We start from the raw sequence: 15,320 nt of genomic DNA on the forward strand, positions 1-15,320 counted from the left end.
GCAGAGAAGCCTGAGACACTAGGGTTAATTTACTGGCCTGTATTATTCATTGCATAAAAACAAATGGAGAAATGACGTTAGGAGATTTTTATGTGTCTGTGCTTCTATACTGGAGAATTTATTTTTAACCTCAGCCATAAACCTCTTGTTGTGCCCAGTCCCTTTTTTTTTTTTTTTTTTAATCCCATCTCTCAGAATTTGGGATCTTGTCGTCAACATCCCCAGCAGTTGTGTATATTACTGGGACTGTGGCTTGAGACCTTCTGGCTTCCTGGAATTAAAGTAGAAAATCCTAATTCAGTTGCTATTTCTCCATGTTCCTGGTCTCCTCACAGATCCCTTGCCCATCAACAGGCTCCCTGCCCCTTTTCTAAATGCCCTGCAGCACTAATCCATGTTCTCAGCGGGAGCTGCCATTCATCATTTGGGACTCCTCACGTCTGCAATTATTTAGCCTCCTGGGTGAGGCTATTAGGCCAGCTCAGACCTGAGCATCAGAGCCCACTACAATGAAGCTCAGCCCTTGGGAGCAGGACAGAACCAGGTCAGGGACAAAAAGACAGCAGGCTGAAATACTGTATTTTCACTCTGACACAGTGCTGGCTTTTCAGTCTAAAGCAAGCTGCAGGTTCTCATTGTCTGTGCTGGTTCAGCAATTGAAAAGTGCCTCTCTGCTCTTCAGAATAACTGTGAAATAGAAATGCTAATCCGTTTCCTTCATTGTCCACTGCTTCATGCACTGGTTTTCTTTCTTCTCCACAGGCCAGCAGCCCACAGGATCTTCGTCTCTTCTATGAGAAAAACAAGATGCTGATGCCGAAGTAAGCATTTTTCCAGTGCTGCCATTTGTATGCACTTGTTTACTCTGTATTTACACCTGTCCTCGCATGCTCCTGGCTTGTCACTCAGGGAGGTGACTGTAAAATATTTGGCCACCTGCCTTCCCCCATTCCTTAAACCAGCAGTGATGTGGCCAAGAGAAAGTCAGACAGCAGTGGACTGCCAGGGTTGGTCTTCTCTCTTTCCACGGATACTACTTCTCTTCTACACTGCAAAAATTCAGGATCATTAGTGATTTCATGAACCAGCGTGGCGTCCTGTCCCACATATGGCTTCACTGAGGCTGGGAGCCCTGGGGAGAAGTTGTGGCAATTCTTGAATAATGTGAGCAGCCAAACTGCAGTCTCTCCTGTAACCTGCCATACCTGATGGCAGATCACATTCCCTTTTCTCACGTGCCAGGACAGCAACTGCTTGTGTCCATCCTGCTAATAGCAGGAAATTTTATAACCCCAATGGAAATGGACACTATTGCAGTTCCCAAGGGGAAGATAACTGCTTTCGTCCCACCGGGGTGTATGTTACCTAGTGAAGCATCTAGCTGCTGCTCAGCGCTGTGATTTGTCACTATATTTTGGTTTTGTTGCTGTGGTCTTTCCTTTTGATCTCTGAGCTCTTAAAGCAGAACCTTATGCCTGCTCTTAAAACCTCAGCCTGGTATAGAGACAGGACTGAAGTTCCAAGTATATACATAAAAAAAACTGGAAGCTGTTTTTTTAACCAGCAACTTAGTTTCCATTTGGCAGAGCTGTTAATGTAGCCACATACCCAGGAAGTTAATTAAGTTGCTCTATGTGGAATTTATTTTTCCTTCTCTTACCAGTTTAGACAGCTCCAAGAGATAGCAGAAGGAAGTGTCAAGAAGCTAGAGCTCTTATCAATGACTTGTGCTATGCATTTAATTTCCTTACAAGTACTTCCTTTTTTTGATTTGGGGAGAAGGGGCAAATTTCTACCAGGATTAAATGTGGGATATCTGTATGCTCTTTTGGATTGAACCAGGGAACATGGTAGAGTAAAACACCCAAACAAAACAACTCAAAGCAAAAATACTGCCACATAGTTGGAGCTAAATAGTCTGTGTGAACAGAAAGTAGAGCTTCTGTTTCTCCTACATAGCTTAAAACATGACTGCTCGCCTTTGAGGTAGTCCCTCTTGCTGAGAGAGAAATTAATCCCTACAATTAATAAGCTTCCTTGTGTTGATCACGCTGCCCTGCTGCTGCTTTGGCTTGTGGTGTGTGCAGTAGGAGGCAGGTGAGGGGAAAAACGAAACTGGGCTGTAAGAGGACAGCATGTCATTTCTTGTAGGGATTAGTCCTCCTTTGTTGGGAGTCCTTGGTACGCGCTCTGCATCTACCACTTTCACTTATTTCTGCTTTTTAACTACCAAGTTCCTCCAAAATTTAGATCCAAGCCCATTGGGTTTTCTTTTTTCACTGTAGTTATCTGATCCCAAGCAGTCTTTGTGTAAATGCCGGTTCCCTGCTTTCCAAAGTCAGTTTGTCTCTTTAACATAAGCCGAAATCTGTGCTATTTCCTGAGTAAACATGAATAAACTGCCTCCGCCAGCCCTGCCAACACAGGATGAAAGACAAAGCCACTCCAGAGACGACCTCCTCAGGCTGCAGCAGTGCCAGGGTTTGGTTTTGTTCTCCTTGGGGCTGGGCAGGCTGGTACCCGCCTCCCAGGCATCGCCAAGCAAAGTGCTGTGTTTTGGCTTGGGAATGGGGTGGGGAAGAAAAGCTCCTGAAATGCTCCCCAGCGGTCTCTGCCTGCCAGGCTGCTGCTGGCAGGTGAGATGCCATTGGGAGGTGGGGAGCCCATGTCAGTAGGAGCAAGCCCAAAGGCCTCACAATTTTAATAGCGCTTATCTAAATAACTAACACTCCGTGTGGATTTGCGTGGCAAAGTATATTCTAGATCACAGTTGGAAGGAGGCAGTTCTGTTGCTTATGTTTAAAAAGATGGCCTTGGAAAACAATACTGTAGTGTAGCAAAGCTTGATGTTTAAGACGTGAGAGATGAGGCAAACAGGCTGTTTTTCTGCACTGTCTTCAGTCTGTGTTGTGACATCTGAGGTCTACTACTTGACTTTCCTGTTTCTTGGCTTTAAAACCATACAAAAGCTAAAGTTATTGCTGGGAAATGGAGTCATTTTGGATGAGAGCTTTACGTGTCATGGATAAATTATGACGATAATGCTGGAGGACTGCAGGTCTCCAGCACTAATGTATTTTTCAGGAGACTCTGCTAGCAGTGGTAGGTATCTTGGGTTATTCCATTACGCAGTATACTTACAAGGCCCACCTTTTTGGATGAGAGGGTGTTTTTTCTTGGTTCAAACTGAGTCTTGGTTTAATTGCATCCCTTCTGGAGTCCTGGTGGCCTCTTCCTCTGTTAGCCTGGGAAGGCATATGAAACCTTTCTAGTGTCAGGGATGGAAAAGCGACTCCTCCAGTACAAACAAGGATAAGGGATGCTTGCCATCATTCTCTGTTCTAGGAATTGCTGGGCTCAGATTCCTGCTCCAGCAAGTCCTAGGGCTTCACTGAAAAATAACTGGGTAGTACTGAAACCTATAAATACACACCTTGCCTCACATGTCTAGTTTCACTGAACAAGAGTCTGTTAGTGCTAGCTAGCACCTCTTTTGCCCCCAGTATTTTTGTCCCAGCTTCTTTTTTTTTTTCTTTTTTTTTTTTTTTTTTTAACCCTGTGTCAGGGTTGAAGGTGGTGGAAATGGTGCAGGAAAGATTTTCTCCAGCATCAGTGGGGCTTGGCTGCAGGGCGGTGAGTGATGCCAGCCCGGCCAGTGGAGCCCTGCCCAACCAAGCCACGAGCAGGCTGGAGCTCCACAGTTAAATCGCTGTGCTGAGCACACATGCCATTACCTCGGCTGACCTGTGCACGGGGAGAGGGGAAAGCCTGGCAGACCATGGGAACCATGCTGGCCACAGCAGTGATAAATAGAGTCAAGACTGAAAAGAGATGGAGCCACCTACGCTTAATTTGGAGAGCTCTGCTCTGGCTGTGGGCAGGACCTGGCTGCGACAGCCCCAAACAGGGCTTCTGGTTAGGGAGGAAAGTCAGCTGAGCTGAATCCACTTATGCAACAGCTGAACTCTGCTTTCCCTGCCTTAATCCTTTCATTTATTCCCTGCCTCTCGCAATGTACTGGGCTTGTGAAGAGCTGCCCTGTCCCCTTCCCCATCTGCCTGTGGGGTGAGGGAGAGCAGAATGATTTACTACCTCTTCTGTGCTGCAGTGGCCATTGAAAAGAGCATTTTCTTCCTAGCTATACTGGAAAGTAGGGTAATGGCTGCACTAATTTTAGCTTGCTTGGGTGGCAGTTGCTCACGTCTTAGTTGCCTTCAATTAATAAATGCTGTATATCGAGGAAGCAAATAGACAAAGGTCACTTGCTAGTCTTAAATAACCTGCATTGAAAAAGAAATGCCTTAATAAAATGGTAGTAACTGGTGATACACTTCACCACCAATGACTTAATTGGAAGCTTCCCCTTGGTAACTGCTTCATTCTAATGACCTCCTTATTCCCAGCAGAGCAAATAGAAGATGTTTTATTTATTGTGTGCAAAATATTGCATGCTGAATGGACTTAGCTGAGAATCAGAGGGATGACATTGGCACCACTGTGGAAGGGAAGGATATGCAGGTGCTCATGGGAGAGGCCACTAAAGCTAGATTAGCTGTAGCCTTAACAATGACAATGGGGAGCAAAAGCTAAACAGATGCAAATAGAGTTGTTCCTGTTCAGCCTCTCTCCAGTGAGCTCGCCTTAAGTTCCTAGCCCAGCAGGCACAAAGTGAGTTTGCATTTGCAGGTTGCCTTCCTGAATATGTAAAAGCAGTTTAAGTATAGACTGCAAGTCTCCCTTATTTTGCTTTTGTTTTCAATCCTAGCATCCCCAGGGAGACATCGAGCCACCTGAGGCAGCTGCTGCTGGGCCTTTTGCAGCGTAATCATAAGGACCGCATGGACTTTGGTAAGACCTCCTTCCAGTTTTAGTTCTGCTGCCTGTGTCATCTTTGGTGCCACAGCATTGCACAAACCTCCATGCTTTTGGCTGGTGCCATCCAAACACCCGGGTTTTACCTGTGCCTGGAAGATTGTGTGATCTTGGGGTTTTTAGTATATGTGCTGGTTCCAGTACAGTTTTGTAAACCCAGAGATTTGGCACACCTTCAGCAAATGTTTCTTACTTGTATTCCCTCTCCTGGCTTCTGCTTTCGTAATATTTCTGAACTTCCGTTGTGTTAAGCATGCTACCAGGTAAAACGTGTATCTTGTGCATCCAGGTTCTTTCTCTGTTGTAGTTCCTTCCCAAAGCTGCACCCATTTAATGAACAGTTCAGTCAATAACTTCCGTTTCTCAGGGTCTGCTGTGATCCCAGCCAGGAGACCGTTGCTGATTGCAGACCCTTCACTCATCCTCCAGGTTTCAGTGAAAGGATTCCTTCATTCTTACCAGGGCTCAAGCTGACAGTCTCTTGGCTTTCCCTGTAGACCTGCATTTCAGTCTCCTGACTTGGCTGGCATGAAGATGTCCTTTCTTGTTTTTTTCTAATGTCTAAATTCCTTCTAAACTGAGAACAATCATTATGTGACAGGCAGTTCTGGGTTTGGCAGCCTCTTCCAGATGTGTCTACCTGAGCCAAAATGCCTGAAGAACCTCTAGTGAAGCCATGCCTTAGAGGAAAGCAGGCAGAGATGGTACCTTTCCTAGAGCCCCTGAATGGGCCAGGTCATCTAAAAGCAACCCTGTGGTCTTTAGTCTTCCCCCCACCTCTCCCTTCCTCTTGGGCAAAGATAGGCTAGACCTGTCTCAGCTATAAATCAGGATGTGAATGCTCTCTCCCACCAAGGAAGTTGGTCCTGGTGGTGTGCCTCCTCTGAGTGTGGAGAAGAGCAGGGAGCAGCTTTGTTTCCATGGGCCAGTGCTGCTGGTGGAAAGGGTAAGTTTGACTCTCAGCCTCTGTGTTTGGGTAAGGTTTGGTGCTGGACAAACCTGTTCAAGTGGGTTTCCTGAAACAAGGCAGGGCCAAAGTCCACACATTTGTGTTAAGTATCAAGTGGGCACTATCAAAGCAACTCATAGAGCTTTCTGCTTTTTGCACAGATACTACCTTTTTTTTACCTGCAAATGAAGTGTGCTGCTGTGTATTTTCAGGATGTTGATTTTTAGTCAGGCTTGGGGTAAAAGGGTTTGATATTTGAGACTTTTGGGGGTTCGTTTTCTGTTGGTTTTTTGTTGCTTATCTGCTTGAGTGGATTGTTTCCTGCTGGTAGCGTATGCTAGTTGATGAAGAGAAATTGTTTTGCAGCCTCTATTATTCTTTCGGATTAGAGATACTGGGAAAGCCTTTCTGGGGGCAGTATCACCTGGATGAAGCAGCATGTGGATTAACTGGGGCTGATCATGATTATCAAGTGCCGAATGTAAAGGACTACTGGTTACTAGGATGCAGAAGTGAGAAAACAAGCCTTTTGAAAAGGGAGTTGTTGAAGCTGCTGACAGACTGACTTGGATATAAGCACCTCTCAGTATTATTCCCTGCAGATCTTCTATCTGGGCTGTGGATCTCTACCTCTTCTATCATGTTGCTGTGCATTTCAAAAGAAAAAGTCTTTGAGGTTCCAGTCACAGCAGAAATTGAGTCTGGTAAACCTTTTTAGCCCCCCTGTGAGCTGTTTTTGTGCCTCTTGGGAGTAGACTGCAGGAGTTAATGTCTTGGAACACTTGGAAACACTTGGAAATCTGAGATAATATACTTTGATTTCGCTCAGGACAACAGTTACAGCACATCTTGCTGCACTGAGATCGTTGCCTGCCCTTAATCACGTGTGGGATCCTTTTCTCTACAAATTGGCATGTCCTCCTAAGATGTAATTGTTTCTCAGGGAGGGTTTGTGAATACATTCTATGCAGAAGCCTGCATTAGAGATGTTCCTTGTGCTTTATAGAAGGTAGATCTCAATGGTTTTCTGGCATCCCATGTCATATTATAGTATCTCCTGTTGGTTGAGAGGAAAGCAAGCATCGGGGACATGATTTACTCTAGACCAATACACTTTTTCAGCATCCAGTTGCATTCTTGGTCTGATCCACCCTGGCCTTCTCTCATACGAGTCTTTAAAAATCTGCTGAAGCATCTGAGGTTCCTCCCTGCTTGTGACACAACTGTTTTATCTTTTCCCTGCTGTCCGCTGGTGCAATTCTTCAGCTCCTCTGCGTTCCTGAGGGCTTGGAAACACTCTGACCTACACCTGCTGAATGGACCCTTCTTCCTTCTCTTAAGAATGTCAGCTCAGGAGCCCTCTAGGTGATGCCCCTTGCCAGAATAGTAGCAGTACCTAAATGAGAGCACTCCCCTGTGCCCAACTATTGTCATGTTTTCAGCAGCTGTCTGTGGCCAGCTGTGCACAAGCTGTCAATGTCTCACAGCTCCAGTCTGAAGCAGATCTCCCCTTTCTCTTAGATGGCTCCTGGTAGACAGGTGCTTTGTCCTGCTGCTGGCAAACTAACCGTAGGCTGCTCTGTTCACCTATGCTATTTATAAAAGGTCTACTTTGGCTGATGGTTCCTTTGTTCGCTGTTCCTTTACCCTCTTTCACCCTCTGTAAGGTGAAGATTTGTGCGTGATGCTGGGTCACGGATGATTCCTGAGCCACAGTCCCCGGAGGAGCATGGTGTCCTACTGCTCTCTGTTCCCTGGGGCCCTCTGGAGTCTACCCAGAGATGTGTGCAGTGCCCTCCACAGAGCTCCCCCAGAGTTTGGTCAATTCACACAACAGCAACACATAAGCTCAAAACTTCCTTTACTTGTTGTGTGTCTCAACTGCTCTTCTACCAGGAACTGATGATCTTTGCAATCTCAAGATTATCTAGAGCAAAGCCAGGAGGGTTTCAAGTTGCAGGTCTCCTGCTGATGATTACAAGCAGGGTTGTTAAATTTTGCTTTGCAAGCGCAATTAATAAGCGGTTTGGAGGGGGAAGGGAGAAAAATGAAAGAAATCATCATTTCCACCCCCTCAATTGAATCAGCTCAGCTGAGAGATGGTACCTTCTAGAGGAAAAAGCTGAAGAAAATGTAGGAAAACCCAGCAGCTGAGCAGCTCCCAGCAGGATAGGGGTGTTCTCCATCCACAGCAGATCTAATCTGTGAGATTCCAGCATTCCCTGCAAGAGATTTCCATCACTTCTCACTTGTGCTGAGCTCCAGACCAGTGTGCTCTGGTTGCGGGACCCTGGCCTGGCAGTGGCAAGGAGGAGCTGGAGAGGGAGGGATTGTGTAAGTTTAGAAAGCAGACAAAGAAATAACCCGGTTGCTACTTTCTGGAAAGCTCACTGGCCAAAGAGGAGCTGTTTACTGAAAGCAGAAGTTTGTAAACCTTGGGTGTTGCAACAGGAAATCCATGCTGGGAAAACAAGTTGAACTGCCTGCAGTTAACCAAATAACCAGTGTTGGTCCATGACTAATGCTGCTGAACGGCTGTGTTGCTGATTGTGATAGGAGAGGCCTTGGCATAGGGCTGCAGTGGATCGGAGATGAAGGAGGGGTGGCTACTTGTGAGGACAGGAAAACATGTAGAGGGTCTCCAGCAAGCCAGGGCAGAAGCTCTTCTTGGCCTGGATCTTGTAGAATATCCCCTCGTAACGAGTGAAGAAAGCAGTTGTGTCTGGTGTGAAAGGGAGGGAGTGCTGGGCTGTTGTTCTGTGGTGGCCTTTTAGAAAATGCATTTCTGCCTTCAGTGCATGATGGGTTTGTCTCTGTGTGTGATGGAAGATCACTCAGTGGAAGTCTTTTTGACCATCACTCCTCTTCTGTGGAAGGAGTGGCAGCACAGTGTGATAAATATAGCTTCCCTGGTTCCCTACAATTAGGGTAACTTGCCATCCTGATCAGCCACGGACTTTGTCTTCTACTGCTACTTTGTGCTTTAGGATTTCTCTCTTCTTGCTGATAGGAGCTTTTGAAGCACATGCACAGACGTGGCCATGCCAGGTCTTGACGCAGTCACCCTATCTGGCCCCCAATAACTGATTCTCATTCCTATGAGTGTAAGAGCTGTTGCAAAACAGGAGCATTAACAATTAATTTAGTGTATTCTCCCTGGCAGCCCAGGGTTGTAGCTTGCAGCAAAACCTTTCTAAGTTCTTTCATGCCCTGTGGGGAAGGAAAATCCCTTAGTACTGGTGACAAGTCCCAAGGTACAAACCCTCATGTCCTTTGGCTGTGCTTTTGGCAAAGGTTCTTTTTTTTTTTTCTCCTCTCTTTCTTTACTTTCTTCATTCATGTAATTGCCCCAGCTGACTTCCGTTCTCTGCCACCTTTTTTTCCATACTTATATAGCAATCCCTGGATCCAAATAATTTCCAATCTTTTTTTTTTATAAGTAGGTCCTGCATTTATAATGCTAGTCTGCGTTCTTGACCATTACTATATGCAACTGCAGTCAGTTCATTTCCACGGTTGACTGGATTGCATAGAAAAATCATTGTAAAATACTATACTTTGCTATGCTTTAACTGCTTTGTAAACTTCTTACAATTTCCTTTCACTGAGTCATTGTTCTTGATTTTTTTATTTTCAGATGAATTTTTCCATCACCCGTTCTTGGATGCAAGTGCCTCTATGAAAAAATGTAAGTGTTGCGTTTTTGATTACAACTCTTTTTGAACCATGACGTGACTTCCTTTGCTGTTAGTTCAAAAGAAAAGAAAAAGACTGCTTTATGTTTTCTTAGTTACTTAGACAGGGATTCAACGTTTGTTACTGTGTCATGTCCAGATTTTGCCATCAAAATGTATTTGATTTTGCTGAGCTATCTTCAAAGGGATGATTAGGGGGCTATTTAGGAACATAAAGTAGAAGTAAATTTAGCTTTGAAATTTATTCAGCTGCTTTGTATGAAGTGCATGGCCAGTGGGGATGCTTGTAGCTAAACAGGATTATGCAGCGTGATCTTGCTTTTCATCCACATCTGTGGGACAATTGAGGCTAGTGAACAGTGGAAACTGGCGCTTCTGTCCCTGCTTGCCAGGTAGTACCTTAGGTTGGCAGTGCCAAACAGCAGGCCCAAAGTTCGTTCTTTCCTCTCTTGATTCAAAACTTGAAAATTTCCAACCATGTGTGCTATGATTCAGAGGTTTGTTTTCGGTGGAAAACAATTCAGAATTGCTTCTAGTGTATGGAATATAACAGTCCTGTGGCCAAGAGAGATGTCTTAGTGGAACTGTGTATGGTTGCCTTCTGGAAGGATCCTCCCAAGCCTTTAATCTCCTCAGTAAATGATAGAGCCAAGAATTTTCATCGGTGACTGATTTGGGGTGACCAGTGAAGCAGCTGGAAGTTTTGGAGGAATCATGTCTGATGCTTTCTGAACACAAGAGAAATGCTGTGGGTGGACGCCTCTTGTCTGATGTCCACATCACTCCTGACAGCCTCTTGCTTTCCTGGTTCCAGAGCAGGACTTCTCAGTTGTTCCTGATACAGATTTTAACTGTGTACTTAGGTGAGCGTCCTGCGGGCAAGAAAAAACGCTTCTGGTTTAGGGGAGCATGCAAGCCAGACAGACCCCTATCTCCATCTGCACCAGCAAGATGTGGGACAAGTCCTGTCAAACAGGCCTGCTCTGCAGGCAGGAAAGGACTCTGCCTGTGCGGGACTGCTCCTAAACCAGCTCAGCTCTCAGCACCTGCTACACCACTGCTGTGTGGGAAAACCCCTTCAAAGTCTGATCCTCCTGCAGGCAGAGGAAGACTCTCTTGGGATGTTCTTGCATGCCCACCAGCTCAACTGTTACCTCCGGCGGTTCCATTGCTTCATTGGCCAGGGGAACAGAAAAAACCCTGCAAACAGGAGAGGGTTCTCCTCACTTGGCCTCAGTTTCCAACTTCTGCACACTTGTGCAGAAACCAGAGGCACTATTATAAGCAGGGGACTGTAGCACAGCCTTTGCCCCCAGCTGCACCAAAGTTAATGGCGTGGGGTCAAGGCCTAGTAAAAAGAGCACCTTTACAGGCAGGTAAGGACTATACAAACTTCAGACTTCTCTGCTGCCCTGCTGGTCCTCGCCTCCAGGCAGATGTCCACAGCCTGGAGTCCTCTCCAGGCAGGAGAGGCCACTACGGGTTTTGAAAAGATGAGGGGAGAAATATCTCACCATTGCTGGAGGTCTTCAAGTTGCTCACAGAAATCTACTAGTGGAGAAGGTGGTTCTTATAGAAGGTGATCTACCGTGGTGAGACTCCACAGTCTCATAGTCTCTGCTACTGCCAGATGGCAATGATGGATGAAGCGCAGTGAAGAGCCTGGATGAGGATGGCTGCATGTGGGAATGGTGGTCCTTTTGATTTCTAAATAGGTGAGAGGAGCCAGCCTGTCAGCAAAGGTCTGGGTTATGCTGGTCTCAATAAGAAAGACTCACCTGAGATGCACAGAATGCTGCTTAATATGGTAGCATGCTTAACATTTGCACAGTTTTAGCTGAAATACGTGACTTATCAAGGTAGCCGTTGCTCAGGGGCTGGCTCCCCTGGCTTTGCATGCAGAACTAAGGTGAGTCCAGAAGTTTATTGTGCTACTTCATCTCAATGTGTGGTTCAGCATCATGAGTGTAGGAAATATCAAAGAAGAGAAGAGATATGGCTGCATCTGAATCGTGATAGTTGCGCTCAGACTGATTTAGAGTCCTCAGGTCTGCAGTGGAGAAGTGAGGAGAGGAACAGTGTGCCCTCATGTTTTTGTTCTCCTTGGGATCTAATAATTGGGCTACCACTGTCTTTGGTGGAAGCAGGACTAAGTAATTCACACTTGAGTGTGCGAGTTTCTCTTAGAGGAGTTTGGATGATCTGTATCAGCATCTGTGTTGGAGTAGTAGCTGTTGCGTGATGAACATGCTGAGACCTCAGCAAAGCTCAGGGACCGCTGTGTGGCCTTCGCCTAAAGGGCCTTCTATTCAGAGGCTCTTGCACTGCAGGTGTAGGCAACTGTGCATCCATTTAAGTCCCAAACCAATTTTAAGGTGAGGCGCTTCCTTTCCACCTGAGAACACTTTGCAGTCTGGGCAGAGCGTGGTGGTCTCTGTACCCTTGTGGGCAGGGCAGAAGGGGAGAGCTGCCACCAGCGTGCAGAGCTGAGCACATCACCCAGGCTCAGAGCTGGTCACTCAATGATTAAAAATAAAGTGAGAGCCAGCGGCTGTTCATTCGGTGTGGATATGTGTTAGTACACCATCTCATGGCATTGGAAAGAATTTTTTTTTAACATTATGTAATTTTGGAATGCCAGGAAATTGGGGAATCCTCAAATGTGGATAACTCCCTAAGAGGATAATTTTGAAGTTGCTAAGGTGGATGGTCCCCCTCATTTAAATGAATCTGCGTGTTTATTCAAGACACTCCAGCAAAATCAACATTTCTGTCAAAAATGCTTAAATACAACATTTCTGAGAAGCTCATCCTCTCCAGTGCGGTTTCGAGGGATGGTTGTTCTCGCATCCTCCTCTCATCTCACTCCTGTAGTGAAGCAAGGACTGAGCCTGCTGCCATCCAGGGGGTACTGCAAAGGCTGTTGCCTGGGCACCGGGGTCAGGGCCTCGGGCTTTGTTAACTAAAATGTGTACTTTCTTTTTTGTTTGTTTATTTATACTTTATATTGTGGGTTTTGTACCTGTGACTGAGCATGTACTTTAGATGTATTAAAAAAAATATTTATTAATAAAGTCTTTAAAATACTGTGTCTAGTCAGAATGTCGTCCGTCTGTAGCCAGGTCTGATCAGCATATGGTATGGGGCAGTGTGTTACAGTAATAATGCATGAGAAGGCATAATTAGATGCTTGTGCAAGTCCTCTCTCAGTAAACACATTGTAATTGGTACCCGTGCAGAGTATTTTGGAGTTTTTTTTGCTCCTGCCTTTAATGAATTGCAAGCTGGTTCCTCCTTTACTCTTGAGTTCAGACAGCATGGGACGTGAGCGGTTATGGTTCAGAAGTGTGGAACATCTGTCAGGCTTAACTTGAATTCTACCATTTTTATAATCTTCTGGTACATAAAATACTCAGATAAAAACTAGCAAAAAATCACCATGACTTCTGCACGTAAAAGACTTTAATGGTACAAATTCTCTAACTCTAAAAACCAGCTGATTCTTTAGGCAAGTCCTTTCAGTTTTTGCACTCAAACTATTGCCTTGTCAGAGACTGCAATTAAGTAACTTTTTGATGACTGGTTTTAATTGAACCCAGATAATCACAAAAATGCATCTCTCCAGTGTGTGTGAAACTCGGATTCCATATAAGGTTTTACATAAAGCTTGAGGCTCAGGTATTTTTAGTACAACTGAGGCCCTGGTAGGGTGATTTGTCAGAAGTGATTTTTGCAGGTGTGGGATCCGGTATCAAGATCCACACAGTTGGAGCATGGGCTTGCCTTTATGGCTCCCAGCTCTCCCATTTTGAAACCAGTTGGCATTGGTTACACAACATACAGAATGACTGTTTTGCTGCTGGAACAAGTTGGAGAGGACAATTATGAAAACACAGTTATTTACATTACAATTACAATCCAGCAATTTCTGGATTTGGGTGGGGGCTGACAGTTCAGGTTAACATTCCCTGCATTCAGACTTGAGTTGAAAACATGATGAGCCAAGCATGTGCACCCTTTTTAATTTTAAACTGGGAGTGCCAGGGTGTGTGGAGGAGATGGAAGAAGCGTCTTGCTTTCATGCTGCCCTATGTGGCTGACGCTGAAAAATGCACCAACAGGGATGTGGTGGTCAGAGAGGGTTTGTCAGAGCCAAACCTCATGGTTCTACATGCATGAAAGTTCGTTTTTAGTGTCAGGACCTTTTGAGTTGGACCTCACAGCATTACAGTGCGAATTTTGGGAGTTTATAGGGTTTTAAATTAGAACATGATTAATAGAATGTATATAATGGTGTGCTTCATGCAGATAGTTTTAACTTGAGTTTCAGATGATAGTGACAAAGTCTGCTTGCTTGTCGGCCTTTATAGGTTAATAGAAAACTGTTCAAAACAAATAGCCAAAAATAGAAAAGTCTTAATTCCAGCCAGGTTTAAATCAATAATGAACACAGAACCAAAATAGAGTGGAGGGGACCTTGAGAGAGCATTCAGATGACTAACAAAAATACCAATTCCAGTTAAAATGAATGGTGATGAGAAGTCTTGCAGCAAGCGTGTGTGGATACAGTTGAGAAATCATTTACCTTTTCTTAAAAGTACTTTCCATAATAGGAAGGTCTGTCTGCACAAGGGTGAATTGTTCTGTAACAGTTAGCAGGATAAAAATGGTTTGTTTGGTTTTTTTTTTTTTTTTTCCCCTCTCTCTGATTGTTGGTGTTAGGTATCCAGGGAAGGTGGTAGGGATGACTCTGTGGGCAGATGGAAGCTGTGCAGTTAGGCAGGAGAGAGCTCTCCCTTTGACAGGCCAGTTCTCTGACCACTCTGTGTGCTCCCAGAGCGTGGGGAGTGTGAACCAGCACTGCCATGGGTGCAGGCGGTGGAGCTCTCCATGCCCTGACTGACCTCCCAGAACATCCACCTTCAGGGGACCATGGTTCCTGTTCCTTTACCGGAGCCAGGGCAGTGCCTTTTAACAGGACAGTCCATCAAGGGCACAAAATCAAGTGTAGAATAAGTGCAGAGGATAAAAAGCAGGCTCTTGCAAAGCTTTGGAAAGATTTATTTTGTTACGGAGCCAACCCTCCCAGTGGTGGCAGAGTGAGCGCTGCCGCTGTGGCCCAGCACAAGAGGGGAAGGCAGCGGCGTGTGCCACTGCACCAGCCCCATGGCACCAGCCCCATGGCACCAGCCCCATGGCACCAGCCCCATGGCACCAGCCCCATGGCACCAGCCCCATGCAGCCTCCCCCTGCGGCTGCCTATTGCACGAGCCCCGGGACTCTGCTGCACCAGTCTCTATTTGCAGCATAACTTAGCCTCTCCAGAAAAAGCTTTTGTGTTCTGTTAATATTAGCAAAGGGTAGAGAAGATCGCTGTGACCCTGGTTAAACTGTTACAGTGGTTGATTACTTATGTGAAAATGTATATTTTAATTCTTTGCTGCTTTGGCTTCATTTTCCCGTTGTTGGATCTTGTTACATCTGTCAGACTGAGCAATTCAGCGTCTAAGTGATTGCTCTCTGTGCTAGGAGACACTGACTCAGTCATCTTTTAACCTTCTTTGATAGGCTTCATAGAAAGACTTCTTAAAGCCTTTTATTAAAAAGCATATTTTCCCATTCTTTTATCATTAAAACACTGTTTCAACAGTTAATTGCAGAGAGATGTACTTTTATTTTTCTAGCCCGTTGAATAGAGTGAGTACTTTGTAGTGTCTAATGTGATTAATGACAGAGGTAGTTTTACTTCAAACATAAGCATTCTTCTTCTAGGTGTTATTAACCTTCCTTGTACTAAGTATGGA

General features: G+C 45.3%; 1 protein-coding gene across 2 annotated transcripts in view; it reads left to right on the forward strand.

The window, feature by feature from the left end:
* ULK1 (unc-51 like autophagy activating kinase 1) overlaps positions 1 to 15,320 on the forward strand; it is an 80,886-nt gene that overhangs the window by 35,816 nt on the left and 29,750 nt on the right. For both annotated transcript variants that reach the window (XM_074159327.1, XM_074159326.1), the window contains exons 9-11: positions 763 to 821; positions 4,766 to 4,848; positions 9,459 to 9,509. In XM_074159327.1, coding sequence (XP_074015428.1) covers positions 763 to 821; positions 4,766 to 4,848; positions 9,459 to 9,509 — 193 coding nt within the window. The remainder of the gene's footprint in view (positions 1 to 762; positions 822 to 4,765; positions 4,849 to 9,458; positions 9,510 to 15,320) is intronic.

The sequence above is a fragment of the Numenius arquata genome, chromosome 16 (assembly GCF_964106895.1).
Source record: "Numenius arquata chromosome 16, bNumArq3.hap1.1, whole genome shotgun sequence".
NCBI classification, from domain to species: Eukaryota; Metazoa; Chordata; class Aves; order Charadriiformes; family Scolopacidae; genus Numenius; species Numenius arquata.